Here is a 26,289-nt window from a genome sequence, read left to right on the forward strand (position 1 = left end):
ATTTTAAAAATTGCAGTTCCTGTTTTATTTTTTCCGACCTGCTGTGATGTTTAATTTTCCAGCGTTGGGCGAATTTTTACAGGGCAAATGCCCCAAACGAGGCTTTCTTCATGTAGCTAATGATCTGTTTACGTGCCCAAACATAGCTTTTTTTTTAAAACGTGTTTCAGCACGTCACCTACGTGGGTTTGCCCCGTGATGTATGTATGGAAAGGAAATGTTGTCGGTTGCGGAAGTTACGCTGGAGGGAGAGGCGGGGCGAGGGGAAAGGTATAAAGAAGGAACGGCGGAGCCGACGGTTAGCAATTTGTCGGACTGGTCACTCGAGTGATTTCAAGCTGAAATTCACAGCGGCTGCTGAAACCAACTAGGAAACTCGCTGTCCAATTCCCAGTGTGAACTTACAGATCAGAAACCAGGGGGAACAGATCTCAGGACCTTTAAACTCTACAGAGAGATAAAGGGAAATTCTCACTCCAGAGAAACCAACAAACTTCAGCGCGTTCAACTTGAAGGAGATTTAATTTTTAAAAAAACCCAAACATGTTGAAAATGTGGGCACTAGCTACCGTGTTAGTCATTTTCACTTGGAACTTCACATCAGCTAAGACAGTAAGTATTTTTTTAATCTTTAAAGTAGTTTGGAAGTAAACTCCATGTAAACAGCCTGGCTCTCAGCGAGGGTCGAGGTTACTGGGGTCACGAGTTTGAGCAATGGAGTTTTTTTTTGTTAAAGTTATATTTATATTTTGTATTTGTGTTGTCAACGCACATAGTATTCCACCCCCCCCCCCCCCCCCCCCCCCCTCCCCGTATCTTAACTAATATGGCAGTATCGATGTGTTTCGGTTAATGTTACATAACATCGTTGATTAGAGTTCCTTTCTGAAACCTTTTTTGTCTGAAATAAACTGGGGGGTGGAATTAGATTCTTCCGATCTGGATCGAAGTTCTTCCAAACTTTTACTGAAGTTAGTGACATCGGCGACTCGTCCCCTTCCTCCTGTGATTTTAAAATGTGTCTACCCTCTTTGCGCTCCCCCTCCCTCTGGAATATTTCCAGCGTGGTCATAAATAAGGAATGGGAGCCCTGACTGAGTGTAACTTTGTGTCTCTCGCTCTCTCTCTACACCCCCCTTATTACTGTGAGCGAGGGGTGGAGGACGATCAATTGTGACTAGTGTGACATTCCCCACCCCCCTTACAATTACCATTGGTAAAATTCCCAGCTCCGTACGTGCGTGGAAAGTTCACATATAAAACTTTTATCTCTTTGCTAAATATATCTCCAATAACAAACTTTCACATGTAGGAACTTTTAATCGCGTTTCAAAATGGATACATTTGACCTGCAAAGGAATATTCCTAAATGTTTGCATGTTGTACCAACGCACTGATTTTTTGTTCTCTCTCTACGGACGATTACATTGTTTCAATACTCTTTAAGAATTTGCAGCTGTCACCGAGTGTGCTAACGTTTCCCACAAGTACTTTGTAAAGCAACTTTGTATTTGTTGCTTATTACCGTACAAGAGGCCATTTGGCCCGTCGGGTCCACACTGCTCCCAGTGAGCAATAACATTAGACTCTCCCTAAACTTCTCCGACTTGTTCTCTCTTATGCCTATCACCTGCCCTCTTGGTTTCCATGCTATTAACCTTGACCAGGGTGGCCATTGGCCCCACCAGCACGTCCCTGTGATGTAGGGGGAAGCTAGATCGCCCAGGGGAAACCCCAGAGATCTCAAAGGGAGTGGGCAAACTCCACACAGAAAGCACTGTGATGGTTTTGGTTTAGTTTAGAGATGCAGCGTGGAACAGGCCCTTCAGCCCACCGAGTCCGCGCCGACCACTAGCTCAACCCTACACACACACACGACAATTTACAGAAACCAATTAACCTTCTGTAAGGGGAATGGGCATGGAAATTCCCTCCACAGATGCTGCCTGGCCAGCTGAGTTCCTCCAGTACTTTGTTTTGATGTATCTCTGTATTAAAGTACTTTCCCAGTATTCTCCTTGTAAATCTTTCCACTATGCAGGCATCTGTTCAATTGGCTATCTAGTTGTGTGTGTTTTGTTTGGGACGTTTGAGTGCTGGATTATTTCAGAGAACCGTACTTTAAACCTGGTTTTGTTTCTATGTAATAACGCTAACGGGTAATTATCCCCGCGGAACAACACCGTGCCACTCACTTGACCAGTTGTTTTGTTTTTATTGACGTTGCCACAATGTCAACATTTACCAAAGGTAAAGTCTGATAACGAGATACGAGGCACTGATGAAAAAAAATTAGATTAGACATTTTGCAAGCGCTCCAATACGAGATATTCGCGGAGCTAATGTTTTTCAAGGTTGAATCGATCTTGAAGTTAAGAATGGTTAAATCTGTTGACTTTAAGGATCTTTTTTTCCTGATCTTTCTTGCAATTAAAGTCTATGTGGTTGATGGCAGCATGTTCTGGAGTGGGTTTAAAAAAAAATATAAAGACAAAATGCTGGAGTAACTTTGTCTTTAAACTTTGAATGACTCTCCAACTCCCGCGGCATCTCTGGTGAAATTGGATAGCCAAAGTCCCCCCCCCCCCCCCCCCCCCCCCCCCAAGACTCTTCTTCGGACTTTTTTGTTGCTACTTTTCATTGGGGTAAATAAAGAAGGGTTAACATCTCTCTCATCTTTGGCCCCTCTACAAACTCCCACCTCTACACTGATACAAAACCCTGATTGTGCTTAACTTGAGCAGATTTGGGGGATTAAAAGAGTCACCATTTTGGTTCCCCAGCAGTTGTTTTTCAGTGTTTGTACAAATTCCCCTCTGTTGCAAAAGCATCTTTTATCACTCCATCTCTCAGACTACCATAGGACAATTAACGTGCAAAGTTTCTGACTAAAGCCGAGAGCACTGGGCTGCCCTGTCTTGTATTTAATCTGCTGGTACTTGAAGCATTCTGTTTGTTTTTGTACATAATGATTTATAAAGTTTGCTTTAAGCATTTACATATTGGCATTCCAGGAATTCCTACTGTTTAAAAATTAGGTCAGTTACTTGAGACTACACTGGAGTGTGCTGTCCTTTGTATGAAAAATGGTGGAGGGATCTGTGTGGCACAGTGGGGAGAGCCGCTGCCTCACATCAGCAGAGCCCTGGGTTCAATCCCGACCTCGGGTGCTGTGTGTTTGTGTGGAGTTTGCAAGTTGTTCCTGCGACTGTGTGGGTTTCCTCCGGGTGCTCCGGTTTCCTCCCACATTCCCAAAGACGTGTGGGTTTGAGGCAAAGATCATAGTGGTTTGCGGGTTAATTGGTCCTCTGTAAATTAAATCGAGGGAGATGCCAGAGGGGGCAATCGAGGCAAGTAATATTATGACATTTAAAAGACACTTGGACAGATACATGGATAGAAAAGGTTTGGAGGGACATGGGCCATTGGGACTAGTGTAATAGGGCATCTTGGTCAGCATGGGCAAGTTGGGTCTGTTTCCATGCTGTATGACTCCATTTATTGATTATTGTATTTTAATTGAACCTGGGACTCCTGTACTATTTTGGTTTATGGTCTAAATTGTCTTTGTTATATTTTAGGGGGATATGGGCCAAATGCAGGTAAATGGGGTTAACGTAGATGGGACACCTTGTTTGGCATGGGTGAGTTGGGCTGAATGGCCTGTTTCTGTGCCACATGGCTCTATTCCTGGGATCCACAGACTGATTCCTGGGATGTCAGGACTTTCATATGAATAAAGACTGGATAGACTCGGCTTGTACTCGCTAGAATTTAGAGGATTGAGGGGGGATCTTATAGAAAGTTACAAAATTCTTAAGGGGTTGGACAGGCTAGATGCAGGAAGATTGTTCCCGATGTTGGGGAAGTCCAGGACAAGGGGTCCCAGTTTAAGGATAAAGGGGAAATCCTTTAGGACCGAGATGAGAAAAACATTTTTCCCACAGAGAGTGGTGAATCTCTGGAATTCTCTGCCACAGAAAGTAGTTGAGGCCAGTTCATTGGCTATATTTAAGAGGGAGTTAGATGTGGCCCTTGTGGCTAAAGGGATCAGGGGGTATGGAGAGAAGGCAGGTACAGGATACTGAGTTGGATGATCAGCCATGATCATATTGAATGGCGGTGCAGGCTCGAAGGGGCGAATGGCCTACTCCTGCACCTCTTTTCTATGTTTCTATGATAGTTGCATAGTGAAATTGTTGAGCAGGATAAGCAACTAACCTGCAGTGTGGCCCTTTGTGTAATTGGAACAGAGTATTGATTTGGTTATTCAATGCACCCTGGGTGGAGATGTAAAACTGCCTATTCATGCAGTGGTTCAACCACTGTACAAAACATTCCTGCTTGTGTACAGTGAAAGAAAAGGGTTGTATTTGTACAACACCTTGAGACTCCCCACTGCTCTACAGGAAGGAATCATTTTATAAACCTCTGAAACTTTAGCTACGAGTTTTAATTCCTTTGCTGTTGCACAGGAAATGAATTGGAGTATTGTTTCCATATGAAGGAAATGTCCCACTTTTCTTTGTTAAAGCAAAGTGCTGTGCTCTTCTCTGGTCTTTAGGCAGTCAAAATGCTAAATCTGCCCGTAGCTTTCTGTATTCAGAATTTCTGTAAAAGCGATGCATCTTTATTTAGAGATCCAGCAATCCCCTGCACACTAACACCATCTTACACACACCAGGGACAATTTACAAACTTTACCGAAGCTAATTAACCTACAAACTTGGAACGTCTTTAGGGTGTGGGAGGAATCTGGAGCAGCTGAATAAAACCCACACTGGAGGGTCATTGGATGAAGGGAGTGTTGACCTTCTATTTGAGTTTTGCCACTAATTCACAACTCGTGTCCCCTTCTCGTTCCATCTTCTGGAGTTGCAGAACCTGTGCTAGTTTATTTTGGAGATACAGCCTGGACCTTTGGCCCAACCAGTCCAAGCCGACCAACAATCACCTGTACATTAGTTCTATCCTACACGCTAGGGACAAGCCAATTAACTTGCAAACCTGCACTTTTTTTTGGAATGGTGGAGGAAACCAGACCATCTGGCGAAAAGCTCACTGGGAAACCAAGCAAACTCCGCACGGATAGCGCCCATAGTCCGAATGGGACACTGGTCTCTAGCGTTGTGAGGCAGCAGCTCTACTGCGTCGCTGTGTCAAGCTGCTTGGCCCATGTCGCAATTCTTTAACATTGGCCCGAGATGGGGGGGGGTTTGTCAATCACGAGGAGTGGCCCAATCAACCAGCTTCGCCTCAGAACCCTGCAAGCTCGAATTCCCAAGGAGGCATTTATTAGCATCCATCTACCAGGTTTAAGGCTGGAAGGAAGAATTTCCATCAGTGGATGAATAGCAGGCACACTGACTCTTTTCCACCAAGTGAGACAGATGTAGCAACACTTCACCATCCTTCCAGATCGCCAGCCTTGAGCACTGAGCCATGCCCTCTGGGCCCTGCAATCAATTCTCCTCAAGCCCCTTTTAGGTTGCTTCTTTCCTGGCAGTTTGAGAAGAACATCTTTAGCCTTCCATACATTCATCAACAAACTAGAAAATCGTGTAGAAAAGGAGGAATTGCAGATGCTGGTTTATATATATTTTTTTAAAAGACGCAACTTGCTGGAGTAACTCAGCAGGTCAGGCAACATCTCTGGAGAATATGGATGGGTGATGTTTTGGGTTGGGACCGTCCAACAGGCTCAATCCTGAGGTGGGTCAACAAACATTAGCAGTCGAGAATGAGATTAGAAAACAAATTGAGTTCTTTGGCAATAGAATTCTACCAGTTCAAACAGGAAGAACAAGAAACTTACAAATACATTGATTCAACACAATGCCATTGGAATTGCTATTCAAGCAATTATACACTGATCGGTTTCCCAATTGAAAAGAACGACTCATTACCATGTATTTAAAGTTTAATGCAATCTGCAGGGTTTATGTGAATAGCAGCAGTCAGCGTGAAAGGACTTTGATGTTTTCAAGAACACGCACACACCAACACAAAAGGAAAGAGTAATAAAATAGTGAAGAGAGACTGATTTTCACATTTGATTATTTCAGTTTGGACAATTCCACCATGAGGTCTGATATCACCAGCTTTCAGTATCAGAACTTTGCAGACATGAGAACTGCAGATGCTGGTTTACAAAAAAAGGCACAAAGTACTAGAGTAACTCGGCGGGTCAGCCAGCAACTATGGAGAACATGGATGGGTGACACATTGGGTCCGGGGGGGGGGGGCCTTCTTCTGACTGTTTGTGTGGGAGGGGGTGTGTTGGTTGAGGGAAAAGCTGGGAGAGTGATAGGTGGATACAGATGAGGGTTTTTTTTATACAGACGGCAGCACAGTGGTGGAACTGTTGCCTTATAGTGCCAGAGACTGGTTTGATCCTGACTACAGGTGCTGTCCGTACAGAGTTTGTACGTTCTCCCCGTGACCACATGGGTTTTCTCTGGGTGCTTGGGTTTCCTCCCACACTCCAAAGATGTACAGGCTTTGGCTAAATTGTCCATAGTGTGTAGGATAGTACTAATGAACGGGGTGATCGCTGGTCGGCGTGGACTCGGTAGGCCGTAGGGCCTGTTCCTGCGCTGTATCTCAAGTCAAAAGATGGTGGGACAAAGGCCAGAAATGAAGAGGGAAAGGGTCTGAGATGAGGATGGAAGAGGTGCGAATTGTGAAACCAGTGGTAGTTGGTGGGTTAATAGTAGATGTCGATCCGTCTGCCTCGTCATGGAAGCAGATGGAGAAATGGGAGGGAAATGGACTGTACCTGGCTGCACCCAACAATCATAAGTTTGTGAAGGAAGTGAATATTGTGCAAGTGTAAAGTCCCTGGGGAATCTGTACCAATTTACTGTTGTGTGGTGTCTTTTTAAATTGCTGATTCTTTTTTTCTCCCATAAACATGTAATTACTGATTCTGTTCCATTCTGTGTTGTAGTTTTTTTTGCACAATCCGCCAGCATTGCCACTTTTCATTTCACTGCACATCTCGTATGCGTATGTGACGAATAGACTTGACTTGACTTGCCCCAACTAGAAGTGCCATGTCACCTGGGCAAGTGCCCCCTTTGTAGCCACCTGGGCAAGTGCCACCAACTAGTAACAACATTGACGAGCTGTTGCACATCGCACCACTCTTTTTAATGGGGAGCGAATGGTATAACGGGTCCCAGAATTACAAAGCCAAAACTTCTGAAGAACGATCGAGGCCTGAAATGCCACCTATCCATGTTCTCCAGAGATGCTTTCTCACCCACTGAGTTACTCCAGCACTTTGTGTTCTTTAATTTTGTAAGCCAGCATCTGCAATTCCTGTAGTCTGAAGAAGGGCCACGGCCTGAAACATCACCCATTCCTTCTCTTCAGAGATGCTGAATTTTGTCTATCAGCAATTCCTTGTTTCTAAACTACAGTGCAGATCTGAGGGAGGGCAATGCTGTCAAAGTACCAAAGTGCAAAAGCACTTCTCTTGGATGCAATTTTCAACAGGTGAAACAACCATTGATGTCAACAGTTATTACTAGGCTGTGCACTTTGGAATATTTCCCCTCTAAATGCGATGTTGCAAGACTGTATTCTGCACTCTTGTATCTCTGCGCTACATGTGCATGGCTTGATTGTACGTATCTGATTTAATTGGATAGCACACAATGTTGTCACTATCTTGGGACTTGACAATAATAAACCCACCCCACAAGTAATATTGTGCATTGATAGTTCACTGGGTCAATTATGCATTCGGGGGAATTCCAGGATATCTTGGATGTGGGATGGGGCATCCTGCTTTTAGTTTTGTGAAACCGCGTGGAAATGGGGCCCTACGGCCCACAGAGTCGACACAGACACTAGTCCTATTATACTCGGTAGGGACAATTTAGATGCCAAATAATGTATAAAGTTAAACTTCTTTGGAATGTGGGAGGAAACCGGAGCACCTTGAGGCAACCCATACGGTCACAGCGAGAACGTACGTGTGGCACCAGAGGTCAGGACAGAACCCGGGCCTCTTTACTGCTGCACCACTGTGCCATCCTTGATGCTTCCAGTAAGGAAACTGAGTCGTGGCAGCATGAAGATGAAGCATAGAATTTGAGCCAATGGAAGTCTGTCTAGCAGATGTTTGAGATATTTGGCAGCGGTTGTCACTCCTCTTTCTCTTCCCTTGTCCCCCACCCCCACCTCCCCACACCCACCCCCCACACCCACCCCCTCCCCACTCCCCACACCCACCTCCCCACCCCACCCCCCACCCTCACCCTCACCCACCCACCTCCCCACCCCCACACCCACCTCCCCACCCCCCCCACCTCCCCACCCAATCCTCCCACCGCCCACACCCACCTTATCCTCCCACACCCACCTCCCCACCCCCCACACTCACCCAATCCTCTCACCTCCCCACCCCCCACACTCACCCAATCCTCCCACCTCCCCAACCCCCACACCCACCCAATCCTCCCACACCCACCTCCCCACCCCCCACACTCACCCAATCCTCTCACCTCCCCACCCCCCACACCCACCCAATCCTCCCACCCACCACACCCACCCAATCCTCCCTCCCACCCCCCACACCCACCTCCCCACCCCCACACCCACCCAATCCTCCCACCATTTACTTTGTTTCGAGTGTAAATAATATGAAGTTAGGGGGAATTGTCAGCTGAAACAAAAGAGATTGGAATTCCTTTCTCAAAGGTCAGTGACTGGAGGTCTAATTGACCTTTGGTTACTGAAACCCCTTTGTCAACTTTTGTGTGCTATTAAATGGGGCAAAGGTTGGGGGTCCAACTCTTAACAGAGTTAAGCATCAGATAACATTGGAGGTGGGGGGGGGGGGGGGTGAGTGAAGTGGAGAGAGAAAATAATATGAAAGTATTTAGGTGAGGTTAAAGATTTGAGGTTTTAAATCTTGGAATGGAAAAGCAAGGTTTGTTTTGCCTGAAGACCAATGGAAGGGGCAGCAAAGAAACTTGTCACAGATGTCGTGGACACATAGCCCTCAGTTGTAACAAGAGGTGGTGCAGCGCTAGAAATGCAACCTTGCAGCGCTAGAGACACAGGTTCAGTCCTGACAGGATGTGCTGCTTGTATCTTCTCCCTGTGAACACGTGGGTTTTCTCAGGTTTCTTCCAACGCTCCAAATACACGCAGGTTTGTAGGTTAATTGACTTCGGTAAAAAAAATGCAATTATATTTATGTATAGTATCAGATACGTCGGGATAGCATACAAAACAAAGCTTTTCAGTGTAGGAACTGCAGATGCTGGTTTACAAACAAAGACACTGCTGGAGTAACAGCGGTTCTGGCTGCATCTCTGGAGAATATGGATCGTCTACCTTGATACATGTGTCAATAACAACCCTATACCAGAATCAATGACGTCAATCACAGCCGTTTGCATGAATTGTGTTGATAGAAATTATATTTAGAGCATAAGCAGGCAAGCAGTATTATGAGCCTGCTCCATAATTCGTCAAGATATTGGTCAATTTTCATCTTCATTGTCCAACATAACCCCCATGTCCTCTAATTCCCTTACTATCCAGAGATTTAATGCTCTGTTTTTCAATGAACTCCATGTGACTAAATCTTTTTTATTTAACGACATTTTGACCCAAGGAATTTTGCAAGTGTTATCAAACAAATGTTGATACTGGTGGAACAATGTCTTCCCCACTGTTATCTGACTACTGAACAGCCCTCCCATAAACTAGGGTGTAATCCTGATCCTCCAACCAACCTCATTGCAGACTATGCACTTTAATCTGCACTTTCTCGCATTGGCAAAGCTGCTTCTTCCCTGGTGTTCTCGCACTACTGAATATTCCCCCAATTAACAAGGGTGTGGTCCTCATCTTCTGACCAACTGCAATGTGGACCTCACACTTTTAAAAATCTGCATTTTGTTTTTAACTAATGTTGTAGCACCCGATCTTCCAACCAACCTAATTGCAGACCTTGCACTTTAAAAACATATATAATTTTTGCTTTCTTTGTAAATGTCATTAGCTATTGTACTAGTCTATGACTTGATTGTACTTGTGTATGGTATGATTCGACTGCATAGCTCTCAACAAAAAGCTGTTCACTATCTTGTTGCACACAAATAATAAATTGTGAACCAGAAAGGTGATGGCCAAAGATTGTTGGAAAAGACATCCTTGTGGTGCTTTTAAGGAGTTGCTGCTACCAGTCGTACAGCCATGGAAATCGGGGAGGATGAAGATGGTGGAGAGGTCTGTTGAAGCTAGGTTTGGAGGTGGAATGCTGATGAGGTTGGCTAGACAGAGGATGGAATTTCTAAAGTGTAGATAGTGTTTGTAACACTGGAGCTGGCAACCAGAATATAACTCAAACAGCAACTTGAGAATTCCCTCTCACACTCGAGACTTGTAGGTTTGTAGGTTAGCGGGACAGGTAGTAACTGGAGAGAAGAAATGTGTGACGTTTCGGGTCTCGACCCAAAACATCACCCATTTCTTCTTTCCAGAGATGCTGCCTGTCCCGCTGAGTTCTTCCAGCATTTTGTGTGTACCTTTGATTTAAACCAGCATCTGCAGTTCTTTCCTACAGGTTTGTAGGTTAATTGGCTTCAGTAAAAGTATGTCCCTTGTGTGTAGGACAGTGTGAGTGAAACTATAAGTGAATTAGAGGGAGGAGGATGTTGGTCAAGGGCATGAGAAATTAATTAATGGCAGGACCACAATGAGTGCCTACCTTTGACATTGAGTGCTTGCCCTTTGAGTTTGCCCAGATAGATGGGTGCAGATCTCTCTCTCTCTCTCTGCCGCTAGAGTGATTCTTGCAGCCATCTGAATCTTTGGGCTGGTGCCAAGCGTTTGCAAGTCCAGACCTAGGAGATCAAGTGATGGTGGTGTGATCATGATCAAAAGATGGAAAGCATTCCCTTGGCTTGTTTCCAGAAGTCCTCTGTTACTAGTACATTGAACTCGACTTAAACCCATGTGTGCCAACGAAAATTTGCACTGCGGCTATGAAAGAAAAACCTTGGTGTGGTTTTGAGGGTTGCTTTGCTCCAGTTCTTCTGCACAGGAGCTACCAAGCAACCCAAATATATTTGGAGAAACCCTAAACCAGCCACTGAAGGTCTGAGATTTCAGTTTAGAATGGAAACACCACATGGAAATCAGCCCTTCAGCCTGCCAAGTCCATGCTGCCCATAGATCACCTTGGACTATCTTTAATCAGATGTAACTGGACTTTATCTTGCACTAAACGTTGTTCCCTATATCCTGTGTCTGTACGTTGCGGACGGCTTGTAATCTTTCTGCTGACTGGATAGCATGCAACAAAAGGTATTGGAAGCCAACCAGCCTACAAACCTGCACATCTTTGGAATGTGGGAGTAATCCAGAGCACCCGGGGAAAGCCCATGCAGTCACAGGGAGAATGTCCAAACTCTGTACAGAACTAACCCGTAATCTGGATAGAACCCAGGTCTCTAGCACCGTGAGGCAGCAACACTACCACTGGGCCACTGTACAGTGGTGTTTGGTGTTGGTCCTCCTATCCCGTGGCAATGGGACATCCAAATTAACTCCAATCAGCCCTAAGTTCTTCCAGCATTTCTCTTTCATTGTTGTGGTACATTCTACAGTTTAGCCTCTTTCAGTCGTGGTGATTGACAGTTTCTCTGGTATTTGGTGCCATGGTGGTTTCAGCACATACATTCCAGATCTTGATCAAATCTTGTAAAGTTTAGTTGTTAACTTGAGGAGGGGGAGAAATTGATGGAGAAATTAAGTATTGGGCCAGGGAAAATTATTAACTGGCTAGAATTCAACATTATATGACTATAACCTTTTCTAACATGAAATCACCTTCTGATGTTACTTGGTGAGATGTTTTCCCTGTCCATTGGTAGAGGGTGGGGGGGGCTCTGCCTTTGGGTGAATGCTGGGTGTCTACAAAAGTAGTGATTGTGGTGCCTATACGTTGATATCTTGCGTCAGCTGTTTGATATCAATCTTCACAAGTATGCGAGTTGCATGGAGTCATGTTACTTCTGCTTGTCTGGGAAGCACAGAACTCGATGCACAGAGGCGCCCACGTTATTAATAAACTAGCTTATTAGACAGTCGTAACTGCTGTCTGTCTCAATTAAACCAAAACATTAATTGAAAGTCACGAGACACGTGGTGGATGTTTAGTTTTGGAGATGTGGCGCAGAAACTGGCCCCAGGGCCCACCGTGTACGTGCCAACCAGTGACCCCTTTACAATCCTCAACGAAGCCAATTAACCTACAAACCTGTACGTCCTTGGAATGTGGGAGGAAACCGGAGAACCCAGCAAACCCACACTGTCACGGGGAGAACGTACAAACTCCGTGCAGACAGCACCCATGGTCAGGATCATATCCAGGTCTCCGGTGCTGTAAGGCACCAACTGATGCTGAGCCTTAGTGCCGCCAACTCTTGTAAGCCTTCGTCTTGCATGAGTTACTGCAGAGTCGGTGTGGGGATAGTTCAGGGTTCCTCCCTGTAGATTGAGTTACCTTGTGCTGGTGATCTGGACAATCTCCTCTATGATGCTGTGTAGTGGAAGGACATCCATTCTGTCTTTTTTGACAGGGTACTGCAATAACGTTGGGTGATCTGGGTATCCCAAGCAAGTCGCGTCTGCACAAAGCTTTAACTCTTGGTCACCTACCCATGTTTCCCCCCCCCCCCCCCCCCAGCAGCTGCCTGACCTGCTAAGTTACTCCAGCAATTTTGTGCCTGCCCTTGTGCAGCCCTTTGCCTGGGCTCTGCTGCAGTGCAAGTGAAGGGTGGTGGGTTCCCATCCACCATCTTCAATTTACTGAAGATAGATGCAAAGTGCTGGAGTAACTCTGTGGGTCAGGCTGCATCTCTGGAGAAAAGGAATGGGTGACTTTTCGGGTGGAAACCCTTCTTCCCATGGCATCTGCAGTTTTTTTTTTTTTCCCTACACCTTAATTTAACTTCTTGCATCCATGGAGCAGGTCTCAAAATCACCAAGCTGCTGCTCTGGGTGGCTCCAAACAACACTTGCCCTTCCTACTCCACTGTTCGAGTTGCTTTGTTTATTTGGTTACATGCTTGGAAGTCACCCGGCTGTTACTGTACATGTGCACACTACTAATCGAGCTCCAACATGTTGCGGCCAAGCCAGCCCGGACTTAGTGAAGGTGCTTTTTGTTTTTTAATTTCTCCCACTTTTTTTCTCCAACTTGCTTGCCTGGTGGTATGCGTGAGGTCTGTGTTTACACAGCTGTAGTGTGAAGATGTGTTTCTGACTTGCTTATCCTGCTTGTCGGTGAATTTATCAGGGCCCCTCGCTCTCTAAGTCGTAGAGTCACACGGCACAGAAACTGGCCCTTCGGCCCAACTCATCCATGCCGACTAAGATGTCCCATCTATGCTGCACCCATTTGGTTATCGCTCTTAACATTTCCATGTTCCTGTCCAAGTGTCTTTTAAAATGTTATCATTGTACTTGGCTCAGCTATCTGCTCGGGCAGCTCGTTCTATATACCCATCTGTGTGTGGGGAGGGAGGGGAAGTTGCCCCTCCTCTGGATCCTATTAAATATTTCTCTCATCTTAAAGGTCCTGTAGCTCTTGGTTACCCTGTTCGGGGTAAAAGACTGCATTAATCAGTCTGAAGAAGGGCCCTGACACAAACGTCACCTAGCCATGTGACATGTTCTCCAGGGATGCTGCATGACCCCCTGTTACTTCAGCATCTTGTCTTTCCTTCATAATGTGATACACCCATCAACCTCCTGCACTCCAAGGAATAAAATCCTAGCCTGCCCAATCTCTCATAGAGAACTGCCAACACAATCTTAAATGTTTCTTGCTCCAGCCATTGCTGTATGTGGAGAGCCTTCATGCAAGGATATTGTCAGATGCTCGGGTGACCTAGAACTTGGTGAGGAGAGGGTGAGGTGCAGGCAGCTGAGGGCACAGCTGATAATGGTACAAGCTGTGGGATACGTGCAAAGATCAAAGCATCTTACAGAGATTGAGGGACAACAAGATAGCACAGAAGTAGAGTTTCTGCGTTACAGTGCCAGAGACCCAGGTTCGATCCTGACTGTAGGTGCTGGCTGTCTGGATTTTTAAAGTTCTTCCTGTGAGTATGAGGGTTTTCTCCAGTTTTGTCGTGCACTCCTGGTTTGTAGGTTAGTTGGCTTTGGTAGAATTGTAAATTGTCCCTAGTGTAGTGTAGAATCTGAATCTGTGTGGAGGATAGTCCTGGTGTTTGGGGTGATCACTGATCAGCGAGGACTCTGTGGGCAGAAGGGCTTGTTTCCACGCTGTATCTCTGCAGTAGACCCATGTGAAGAAGTCTTCCCCCCCCCCTCCCCTCCACTGTCTGTAAAACCTACTCTCTGAATTATCTGTGAAGCCCCTTTAAGATTTGGCACAAACTAAGAGAGGATTTGGCAAGAGGCAAATTGGTACGTCCTGTTACGGTAAAAATGTCCATGACTAAGAAGTTGTTGCAACAAAGTGATTCAGGGATGTCTCGGAACAAATTCTTCATGACTAACCTTGTGATGGGATTGTTTGAAACAAATCAAGTGGCAGTAACATTGTAAAGTTACCCCCACTCTATGGCGTAATTGGACAGGGGGGTTGGAAACAACTTTAATTTTAATGCTGACATGAGAAACAGCAGATGCTGGAATCTTGAGAAAACGGCAAGTACTGGAAGAACGGTCCCAACCTGAAACAGCACCTATCCACGTTCTCCAGATATGCTGCCTGGCCTGCTGAGTTACTCCCACCCTGTTTGGTTTTTAATTTCAATGTTGCCCTGCTGAATTGCATAGACTGGCCACAATGTACTGTATGGCAGGAGCCATTTGGCCCTTCTAAACTAGCCCACAATTCAATTAGAAATATAGCCAAAATGAAGAGTTGTCTACTTAACCTGTTTGATATTCAATACAATGATAGTCTTCTCTCTCAGTGTTGCCATCTTTCTCTATTTAGTTTGTCACATGTACAGTGAAACGTTTTTTTTGGATGCTCTCCAGTCAGCAGAAAGACTATACATGATTACAATTGAGCCATCCTCGGTGTAGAGAGATAGGATGAAGGGAATATTGTTTTGTGTAAAGTCCAATAAAAATTGGTCTGAGAATTTCCAATGAGTTAGATGGTTGGTCTTGCTCTTGTTGATAGGATGGTTCAGTTGCCTGATAACAGCTGGGAAGAAACTCCCAAATTTTGACGGTGTGTTTTTGCACTTCTGTACCTCTTGCCTGATGAAAGAGGTTTTCCAAGACTTCAAGCTCCATAACACCAGAGCCCTATCCTTACATGTGACAGCTGAGAAGAAATTTACAGTTTAGAGAGAGACGGTGGAAACAGGCCCTTCGCCCTAACGAGTCTGTGCCAACCATCGATCCTATACACTAGGAGCAATTCACAGAAGCCAATTAACCTACAAACTCGTATATCTTTGGAATGTTGGAAGGAAACCAGAGCACCCGGAGGAAACCCACTCGGTCACAGGGAGAACGTACAAATTCCGTACAGACAGCACCCTTGGGCGGGATCGAACCTGGGTCTCTGGCAGCAAATCTACCTCTGCGCCACTGTGCTTCCCTCATCTGCGAGCCTAGGCTGTGACTGCCAGGAATTATTGGCGCATGCTGTTGGTAGGAATAATTGCAGTCTACTGATACTACAGATGGTGCCTCCTTAATCCTTTTTTTTTGAGCAGTACATTAGTAAAATAAATTAATTGGAGTCATGATCACTGGTAACCTTATCTCTGCAAACTGGCTGGGGAATCTCAAACTTCCCAAGTGCAAGGTAATGGTGTGGCTGGGCGTAGTTGATAGTGGTGAAAGATGTTAGGAGGAGGACATATGGTGCTGTTGCAGTGTTTAATATCTCTCGAGTCAGTCTTGCAGCGTGGAAACGGGCCCTTCGGCCTAACTTGCCCACAACCTGTCCCCTCTATACTAGTCCCACATTCCTGCTTGGCCCATATCCCTCTAAACCCGTCCTTTCCATGTACCTGCCTCAACTACCTCCTCTGGCAGCTCGTTCCATACATCACCACACTTTGTGGAGAAAATTTACTATTTTAGTGTTGGCGTTGTGTAACGTTAAAATAAAAAGTAACTCTATTGCTCCACTATCACAGGTTTTTAAATACTTTTTAAAAAAGGGCTCGAGGGTCAGGCTTGTTTTTTTTAAATTGGCTGAGGATTAATGTTCAAGCCTGCTGTGGATGGGCTGTAACTGAGCTGTAGGAAGGTCGCTGGTTATGTGTGTACAAATGGAGCGTGGAAATGGGATGGCTGCCAACTTGGTTTCGTTGAGCTATTTGCCGTTGCTTGCTGCTGGAATGTTAGCTATGTGGCTGAAGGGCTGTAACTCTACACGCCATCCTATTTAAAATCTCTCCTCTCCCCTACTTGCACCTTCTCTCTCCAGCCCCACCGCAGCTCAATTAACCATTGCTTGTGTAGGGCGCGGTTAGTGTGTGTGGCGTGGATCTTGTGTCATAGCATTCTTGGTTTCTCAAGAACCCCCTTTACTCCAATCTAGAACCCCTGCCCAACCTGCCCCTCCTGGCACCCTGAAAGCATTGATTTCTCTCTCCAGTATCAATTAAGGATTTCATTCCTTGGAGCTAGGGAGGGTGAGGGGTGATCTTGTGAAGGTGTATAAAATCATGAGAGGATTAGATGGGGTGAATGCAGTCATTTACCCAGAGTAAGGGAATCGAGAACCAGAGGGCTTGGGTTTAAGGGGAAGGGGGAAGGGGGAAGATTTAATAGGAATCTGAGTGGTAGCTTTTTTTTACACAAAGGGTGGTGGGTATATGGCACGAGCTGCTGGAGGAGGGATTTGAGGCAAGTACTGTCACACGGACACAGATCCATGGATAGGATAGGTTTAGAGGGATATGACCCAAACACGGACAGGTGGGATTAGTGTAGATGGGCCTTGTTGGTCAATGGGGCAAGTTTGGCCAAAGGGCCTGTTTCCACATTGTATAACTCTGATTCTGATTCTATTACCTGCCAGGCTTTGTCTTGTTCCTCCTTGCTTCCTGCTTTCTATCCCCATAACAATCAGTCTTCAGGGTCCCATCCCAAAACATCACCTATGCATGTTCTCCAGAGATTCTGCCTGGCCAGTTGCCTGACAAAAGATGGGGAAAAAACTATCCCTGAATCTGGAGCATTTTCACATTTCTGTACCTCTCGCCTAATGGGAGAGGAGGGCGAGACTGGTCCTTGATTATTTATGCTGGTGGCCTTGCCGAGGCAGCATGAAGTGTAGATGGAGTCTGTACTTTGTCTGGTTTATGAGACTGAATGTTCTGTTCAGCTGAGAGAAGGTTGAAGCTCCAAGATTGTCAATTCCATCTCACTCGGTCTACAACGCCATGAGCATTCTAGCTTGATGCACCATGGGTAAGGTGTAGATGAAGCACAAGGTCTGGAGGAACTCAGTGGGTCGGGCAACACCTCTGGATGCTGGATGATGTTTCTGGTCGGGGCCTTTCTTCACATTTCAGACCACCTTTGTCCACCTATCACTTGCCAGACCTTGTCCTGTCCCTCTCGCTCACCCTTTTAGTACACAGTGCTGGAGTAACTCGGCTAGACAAACTGCAACCCTGGCGAACATGGGTGATGATTTGGGTCTGAAGAAGGGTCCCATCCTGAAATGTCACCTATCCATGTCCTGACCCGCTGAAGTACTCCAGTCTCCAGCTACAGTGGGAAACAGGATTCCCTGTTACTGGTGTTCAAAAGGGAACTGCAGATGCTGGAATATCGAAGGTACACAAAATTGCTGGGGAAACTCAGCGGGTGCAGCAGCATCTATGGAGCGAAGGAAATGGGCGACGTTTCGGTCTGAAGAAGGGTTTCGGCCCGAAACGTCGCCTATTTCCTTCGCTCCATAGATGCTGCTGCACCCGCTGAGTTTCCCCAGCAATTTTGTGTACCTTCCCTGTTACTGGTAATGGGTGTACTCCTTGTGTTGAATTTGATACCAGCCTCGTGGATTGTGATAGCTGGATTGATTTCAATAATTAAATTACGTTTTCTGGTTTGGACGCTCTGGATTTAATTAAATTGGTGGAAATAAAACCTCAAAATTAAATTTTGTTGTCACGTTATTTGAAGAGAGGTTCTCTGTCTCTCATCCATCTGCATTAATAAGTAGGCTATATATTTATAGCTCCCTTCCTGTTTATGTCCTCTATGGAATGCTTTCACTAAAACAGTAAGAATGTCACACTTGTTTTCTCCACCAGCATGTGATTTGGAGCCTGACCTTCTTGAGAAAGAGAGAGCAGGGTGGGGTCTTGGTTGAGTTTAGCGATACAGCGTGGTGATGGGGCCCTTTGGCCTACTGACAAACTTACAAAATTCTTAAGGGGTTGGACAGGCTAGATGCAGGAAGATTGTTCCCGATGTTGGGGAAGTCCAGAACTAGGGGGTCACAGTTTAAGGATAAGAGGGAAGTCTTTTAGGACCGAGATGAGAAAATCATTTTTTACACAGAGTGTGGTGAATCTGTGGAATTCTCTGCCACAGAAGGTAGTTGAGGCCAGTTCATTGGCTATATTTAAGAGGGAGTTAGATGTGGCACTTGTGGCTAAAGGGATCAGGGGGTATGGAGAGAAGACAGATACAGGATACTGAGTTGGATGATCATATTGAATGGTGGTGCAGGCTCGAAGGGCCGAATGGCCTACTCCTGCACCTATTTTCTATGTTTCTATGACTCAGCGCTTACCAGCAATCGGCCTGTATGCTAGCACCATCATACAGACTAGGGACAATTTACAGAAGCCAATAAACCTCCCAACCTGCACGTCTTTGAAGTGTGGGAGGAAATCTGAGCACCCGGAGAGAACACACGGGGAGGACATACAAACTCCATACAGACATCACCCGTAGTCAGGATCGAACCTGGGTCTCTGGTGCTGTGAGGCAGCAACTCTACTGCTGCGCCACTGTGTCACCCCAGTCGCTGAAACTAAAATCTTTGGTTAATCAACTGATGATAACTCATTTTGGGGGGGGAGATTTTGGGGGACAGGGCAGTGAGGATGGTGGGTGATGCAGTGGGTAGAGCTGCTGCCCACACTGCCAAAGACCCCAGGTAGGATCCTGATTTTGGGTAGTGTCATTTTCTGCCTACAGTTTTGAAATATATATTACTATGTGCAAACGCAATCCCAGCGTGTGTACAAAGTGTATAGAATGAGGTCACTGGCCCGTTTGTCCATGCTGTGTATCAATTAATTCAATCAAAAGCTCTGATATTTAAGTATTGCTAGTGTTATGACTATACTGACCAATGTTTTTTATTTAAACCCTGAAACAGCTAAAGGATGTTGACACGAGTCATCTCAATGAGCTGGAAGGTTCTGGTTATGAGTCCAGTCCGTACCCTGGCCACGTGAATGAATATGGTTCTGGATATGGTTCCGGAGATTACGGTTACAGTGGTAAATATCTTGTTTTGTTTTTTTAAGTGAAATGGATTTATTTTGTGTGGTGATGTAATGGGATGGGTTGAATATTTTTCCTTCTGGGAATTTCAGGGAGAGAAATGTACAAAATTAGGGGAGGAATAGATCGAGTCTTCCAATGGTACAAGGCTCCCCCATCAATACTAATTGTTCAACTTGCTAACTTTGAGATACACCATACATAGATACATTCAAGCCAAACTTGAGTACAATAGATGGCACAAAGAGGAAGATAGAGTGTGGTGTCTGGTTTTCAGCATTGTAGCACACCAGTTCTAGAGACGAGGGGGGGGGGGAGAGAAACTGTTCCTGAGTCTGGTGGTTGGCGCTTTCAAGCTTCTGTACCTTCTGTCAGATGGGAGCAGGAGAAGGAATGACTGGGGTGGGATAAGACTTTGACTATGTTGGCAGCTCGGAGTAGTCAAGCTCCCGATGTATCACTTGGAAAGTCCCCTCCCTATCCCATTCCATGCTCCTATTTAACCATTCCACCACTAGTTCCAAAAGGCCTTCTTATTTGCAAGTTTTAATTTGACTATATTAAAAGAAGAAAAAAAAAACGTTGTTCTTTCACAATTCATTCTAATGTAGTATTTGAATATTCCTTTCCTGCATTCTTATCTACTGATTGGGTGAGATTTGCAGATGATAATTATGTGGTCAGCATAGGTCCAACAGTCTTGTTCCAATCCCGTGATAGGCAATCCATTCACTTTGAGATTAATCCAGATTGTGATGCATTTAGGATATTTTCATTGCTCAAAGATACACGCAATGCTGGAGTAAGTCAGTGGGTCACGCAGCATCATTGGAGAAAGGGAGTAGGTGATTTTTTTGAGTCGGAACCCTTCAGTCGGTGTGCCTACTTTGAAAACATTCTCCTCTTCTCTCTGACAGGAGTTCTGCAACTGCCCTCTCTCACTGCTTTGGCCTCTTTTCCACTTTAATTTATGTTCTTACAAAACAACTTACAGTTCTTAAGGGGTTGGACAGGCTAGATGCAGGAAGATTATTCCTGATGTTGGGGAAGTCCAGAACTAGGGGGGTCACAGTTTAAGGATAAGAGGGAAGTCTTTTAGGACTGAGATGAGAAAATCATTTTTTACACAGAGTGGTGAATCTGTGGAATTATCTGCCACAGAAGGTAGTTGAAGCCAGTTCATTGGCTATATTTAAGAGGGTTAGATGTGGCCCTTGTGGCTAAAGGAATCAGGGGGTATGGAGAGAAGGCAGGGATGGGATACTGAGTTGGATGATCAGCCATGATCATATTGAAGGGCCGAATGGCCTACTCCTGCACCTATTTTCTATGTTTTTGACCAAAAACGTCACCGCCTCCTTTTATCCAGAGATGCTGCCTGGCCCGCTGAGTTATTCCAGCATTTTGTGTCTATCTTGGGTATATTTTTGATGCTCTGTGCCTGCCCTGCAGGAATTCTGTGAGCTTGTCTGACCTTTGGCTCGGCCTGCCCCCTCCCCACCCCACCCCCACGTGGGACTGTCGAGTACTGTCGCTGATCTGCTGACAAAAGAGGATGTGGCTTTGAGGAACTCGTAGCCCATGACTTCAGAAGCTGCATTTCCCTGAATCACAGTACAACCTGTAACTGTGGGGGATTTCTCTGCTCTGCCTGTTATCAGCACATTTCTTTTCTGCGACACGGTGGTGGAAATGGAAACTTCAGCCTGCCTGCTTGGGGGAAATGCCACCAATGTGCTCAAATGATCATTATCACCTGCATTTTGAGCTAGATTGATTGAAAGATTTGGGTCAGCACCTGTGACCTGCGTGGGTTTTCTCCTGGTGCCCTGGTTTCCTGCCACACTCCAAAGGCATGCAGGTTTGTCAGTTAATTGGCTTTGGTAAAAATCGTAAATTGTCCCTAGTGTGTAGTGTTGGTGTATGGGGTGATCGTTGGTAGGCGCGGACTTGTTTGGCCGAAGGGCCTGTTTCCACACTATCTCTAAAATAAACGAAAGATAAACGTGGAGAAGGGCCCTTGTCCACAGAGTCCGTGCCAACCATCAATCACCCCATTCACAATAGTTCCATGTGAGGTGTTCCGGGTGAGGTGCCCGATCTTGACCTCCTCAGGACGTCTGCAGCCGATCGGCAGGTCATATTTCCCCTGGCCAGTGACGAGCAGATTAGTTCCCATAGCTGACCCCAAGTCGACTTTGCCAGCTGTTATCTCAGCGCAACCGAGGCCATGACATCTGTTGAACGGATAATGCGGCAAGGCTCTGGAACCAAGGGTGCCGGAACGTATTGGAGTCTATCTGAGTTTGCTGTGGGAAGGGCTGATAGGAACACAGTGGTGGGATATCTGCTCATTGACCTATTTGTCTATGGTTGTTGTCTTGTGGATCGGTAGCCTACCCTGAGGATCATTCCCACTTAATTCCTTGGTCTCCTTTTCTGGTCTTATTGCCTCTCGTGGGATGGGGGGGGTGGGGGGGGGGGGGGAAGCTTGTCTAAATGTTGTGAGTGGTGGTCAATTTTCAGTGTGCTAACTAGATTTTTCTCTTTCAGATGAAGAGGACGATGAAATCGATGATGAGGTAAGATAAGTTCCATTCCCCATTCAACAATAGAGTGGTATAGGGACTCGGTATTGAAATATTGGGCTGTATATTGACTGGTCAGCGAGTAGGGTTTACAACATTGTCCAAACTATTGTTTTTGTACACAAAGGGGCTGGTATGAACAATTATTAAAACATTTCTCTTGGCCTGATAATTAAATGATGATGTTGAACACTTTAAAGTCCCCTACTGCTGCGTACCGCCACAAAGCACTGGGACAAACCAAAGAATTGCACAGACTAGACCATTCAGCTCTTCCATCGCTGATGGCTGTGTACTACACAATCGAGAGAACATTTAATGTGGATATAGCTAACTTGTTGGCCATCTTTAAAATTACCCCTGGAGTTGAGGTCTGGGTTAAGAATCTATATTGTGTGCCATAGGTACACGATAAAGAAGGTAAATTTCCATTCTAAAATGGTAAACTTGATTTATAAAAGAAAAGACAATCCACAATGTTGACAAAAGACAATCCGCAATGTTCCATGTCCACAATTAGACCGCAGTTTTTAAAAATGAAATAATTGGTCAATGGTGTTTTTATTATCACGTGTGCAAATGCAGAGTGAAATTATTTTCCTGCGTACCCATTTAGGCTTATTATTGTCACGTGCTCCAAGGTTCAATGAAGTGGTTTTAGTCTAGACTGGGGTACAGTGAAGTGGTTTTGTTTGTACTGTGGGAAGCGTTTAATTGCATGCTAACCAGTCGATGGAAAGACAATAGATGATTACAATAGTCCAGTAGACTATTGGCATACCTAGGCACATCCCCGTTTAACTGAATGTTCACTGAGCCTGTGTGGAAGAGTGAAACAAGCTCTGATTTCTAATGCAAGTGTTCTTCCCTTAGGATGAGGATGAACGGGACAATAACATCCCTGACCTTGATGTGGCCGTGGTTGAAGAAAGCCCCGTGCTGAGCAACGAGGTACTCGTGAACAAAAATGCCCCGTCAAATGATGATGGCAACAACCGGGTTGCTTTGGCCAGCACCAACAACAACTCCAGCGTGTTCGCAAGCACGGAAATGCTAGCAGGTACAGGAGACATGATAGAACATAGAGCAGCATAGCACAGGACCAGGCTGTGCTAGACTATTGGACTGCATTAGCTACAGGGAGAGTCTGGACAAACGCACTGTTTGCTCTAGGGCATTGGAGACTGAGGGCGGGAAACAAGATAAATGTCCTTTCCGGGACTTTCAAGGGTCACAAAAGTCATTGGAATGGAGTTGGGAGGTGTGAAGGGAGACTTTGGTTGCACTAGGGATCTCGGCCTTGGTTCTGGCATTATATGTTTTTACAGTTGGTGAATTTTTTGTTATTTACTGAGTAACAAAACAATCCTGTTGTGCTGCTGCAAGTACGACTTTAATTTTTCTGTTTTGGGATTATATGACAATAAAATGATCTTGACTTGGTTATCACACCTGTACCCCTTGGAATAAACGGACTAACCCTTGGAAAGGAAATTAGGAAGAATTTCAGATGGTGGTGAATCTGGAATCCATTGCCACGGGCAGCTGTGGAGGCCAGCTCAATAGGTATTTGTAAGGTGGACATTGGCAGATACTTTATTAGTAAGGTGTCGGGTTATGGGAAGCAGGGAGAATGAGGTTGAGTGCAGCTGCCTCACAGTGATGCAATGGTAGAGTTGCTGCCTTACAACACCAGGGTCCTGGGTTCCATCCTGACTGCGGGTGAGGTCTGTGCGAGGTTTATACATTCTCCCACGTGGGTTTTCTCCAGGTGATCTGGTTTCCTCCCACATTCCAAAGACTAGCAGCCTTGTAGGTTAATTGGCTTCTGTAACTTGTTCCTAGGTATTAGACAGAACAAGTGTATGGGTGATTTTTTTTTGGTCAGCGTGGGCCGAAGGGCCTGTTTCCATGCTGTATCGCTAAATGGGGAGAAGAAAAAAAGGAAACATTTGGTATTTTTTAAAGCAGAGATGACAGATTCTTGATTAGTAAGACTGACAAAGGTTATGGTGAGAAGGCAGGAGAATGGGGTTGAGAGGGATAGGTGGATCGGCCATAATTCAATGGCGGAGTAGACTCGATGGGTCAAATGGCCTAATTGTGCTTGTATTACTTCTGGCCTTATGCACTAATTGCCGTGACTCTCTTCCTCAGCCATGATCGCTGGTGGGACCATAGGCCTCCTGTTCGCCATCCTGCTCATCTTGCTGCTGGTCTACCGCATGAGGAAGAAGGACGAAGGCAGCTACGACTTGAGCAAGAAGCCCATCTACAAGAAGGCGCCCACCACCGAGTTCTACGCATAAAAATGAAAACCTCGGCAGGCATTTCTGAACAACAGACTTTATAATCTCTCTGACCACCTGCCTTCACCAAACTGGGAGAAGTGGAGCAACTACTTGCAGCTAGTTTAAAGCTTCTGCTAATCTTTTGTATTCTACACATGAAATCCACTGTCAACTGGGGAAATTGTCTATCCCAGATATATTAAAAAAACAAAACATTATTTTGTAAAGACGAGGCTGGAAGCTACAACATAGCATTGTCCGTTACTTGCACGTTGAGTATTTCTGCCAAGTGTTGTGGTGAGGGAGGAGGAGAAGGTGATGAGACTTCACTGTCCTAACATTTCCATTTTACTGTTTGTTTTCACTTTGCCCCAAAACCATAATTGGTTTCCCCTGTTGTCTGGTACTGCCGGGCAGCTCTGTGGAATAGCCTAGCTTTCTCAGAAAACTTCTGTCTCGAACACTAACCCGCACCTGCAACACCCCTCTTTAAAGAACCACAATTGCATTTCCTTTGGAAAGTTTTTTAAAGTGTCAAACTGCTTTGAGTTGATGTTTCCCAGCACAGGAAACTGTTCGCATCTGTATTTTTTTTTTCTTCTCTCAAGTTCTCCCCAAAAAAAGCAAAATTTGGTTTTATTAAATTTGCTGTAGTCATGTGCTTAACCATAGATCAAATTTTGTAGCATTTTATTACTATACAACTGCATTCATTGGCAAAATCTCTAGGACGTTTTTTTAACAAATTTCCTGCTTTTTAAATTATCTTAATATGTTAATACCCTCTTTATTTCAGTGTGACTATTTTTAAACACTGTTTTGAATGAATGACTTAAATTTTATGGATATTCTTATCTATTTGCTATTTCATTTTATACACAATATGTAATGTCCATTTTCATGGTAGTGTCCATTTTCTTTACATTGGTGCTTCACAAGAAAATGTAGGTCGGTCATAGAAGTTATTTTATAATAGAGATAGAGACATTTGTTCTTTAAAAAAAAAAAAAAAAAAAAACTTTCTGGAGGAAAAAAATTGCCCCTTTTACTTTCTGAAGGTTGGAAGGATAAACTGCCAACATGTCACAGTTGAACAGACCAATCTTCATTTAGCAGTGAATTTGACCAAGTTTCTTGGTGCCAGGAAACTTTGATATTAAGAAACATGTACACCAACCACCTATCAGTCTGCAATCCCATTCCCCGGGTACTTGAGGTAATTTTAACTTAAATCCTTTTCGGGATATTTTGTACACTAATCTCTTTCTCAAGTAATCAAAGTCTCTCTCTTTGTGTAAACTCTAGTAACGTGAAGGCCTTTGACATTGCTTTTATTTAATTTGGCTGGGTTTATTCTTGAGGCCAACATTCTATGACAATTGGAATGGAAAGAAAATGTTTGCAGAAATGAAAAAAAAGTTTTTAAAAGTACTTCTGGCTATTTGCCATCTGAGAAGCCTTAGCTCTGGCCTAAATCTTCCTACGCGTTGGTGTATAAATACAACTCTTAAATATGTAGTCTAGAGTATGGGAGAGCAATTTATGGAATAAATTATTTTAACTCGTTTATGTTTGGCTTTTAGTCCTGTATATGTTAAATGTTTTTCCTGTTGAGCAATGTCAATTTGTACATACTCTGGCCCATTCAGACTGAATTACCATTTTGTTTTTCAGCAAGGAGGGTTATCTCACTTGGATTTTTTGTGTGTGACTCCTTTGAAAATCCCATTGTGGCTGTGTCCAATATTAAAGGGAGAGGGGAGGGAGGGGGGGGGGGGGGGGGGGGGGGGCAGGTGGGGAAGACAGTGAAAACATCTGATGTGGGATTTGGAGAGAATTGCAAACCTCAGGACCAGAAAGTTGAGGGTGTGATAAATGGGAACAAAAGGAAAAATCAATGTTTT

General features: G+C 44.9%; 1 protein-coding gene across 1 annotated transcript; it reads left to right on the forward strand.

Moving 5' to 3' along the window:
- The first annotated feature begins 275 nt into the window (after window positions 1–275).
- sdc4 (syndecan 4) lies at window positions 276–25,954 on the forward strand. The gene is made up of 5 exons (XM_033041747.1): window positions 276–612; window positions 19,379–19,502; window positions 22,060–22,088; window positions 22,968–23,154; window positions 24,252–25,954. Exons 1-5 carry the CDS (start codon window positions 544–546, stop codon window positions 24,401–24,403), a joined length of 561 nt encoding a protein of 186 aa, XP_032897638.1. The 5' UTR covers window positions 276–543; the 3' UTR covers window positions 24,404–25,954.
- The last annotated feature ends 335 nt before the right edge of the window (window positions 25,955–26,289 follow it).

The sequence above is a fragment of the Amblyraja radiata genome, chromosome 23 (genome assembly GCF_010909765.2).
Source record: "Amblyraja radiata isolate CabotCenter1 chromosome 23, sAmbRad1.1.pri, whole genome shotgun sequence".
NCBI lineage: Eukaryota > Metazoa > Chordata > Chondrichthyes > Rajiformes > Rajidae > Amblyraja > Amblyraja radiata.

Bases quoted from the DNA above. Each gene is read 5' to 3' on its own strand.
- sdc4 (XM_033041747.1), top strand. From the start codon at position 544: ATGTTGAAAATGTGGGCACTAGCTACCGTGTTAGTCATTTTCACTTGG. The intron at 22,089-22,967 runs GTAAGATAAGTT...TTCTTCCCTTAG, and splicing joins ACGATGAAATCGATGATGAG to GATGAGGATGAACGGGACAA. The intron at 23,155-24,251 runs GTACAGGAGACA...TCTCTTCCTCAG, and splicing joins AAGCACGGAAATGCTAGCAG to CCATGATCGCTGGTGGGACC.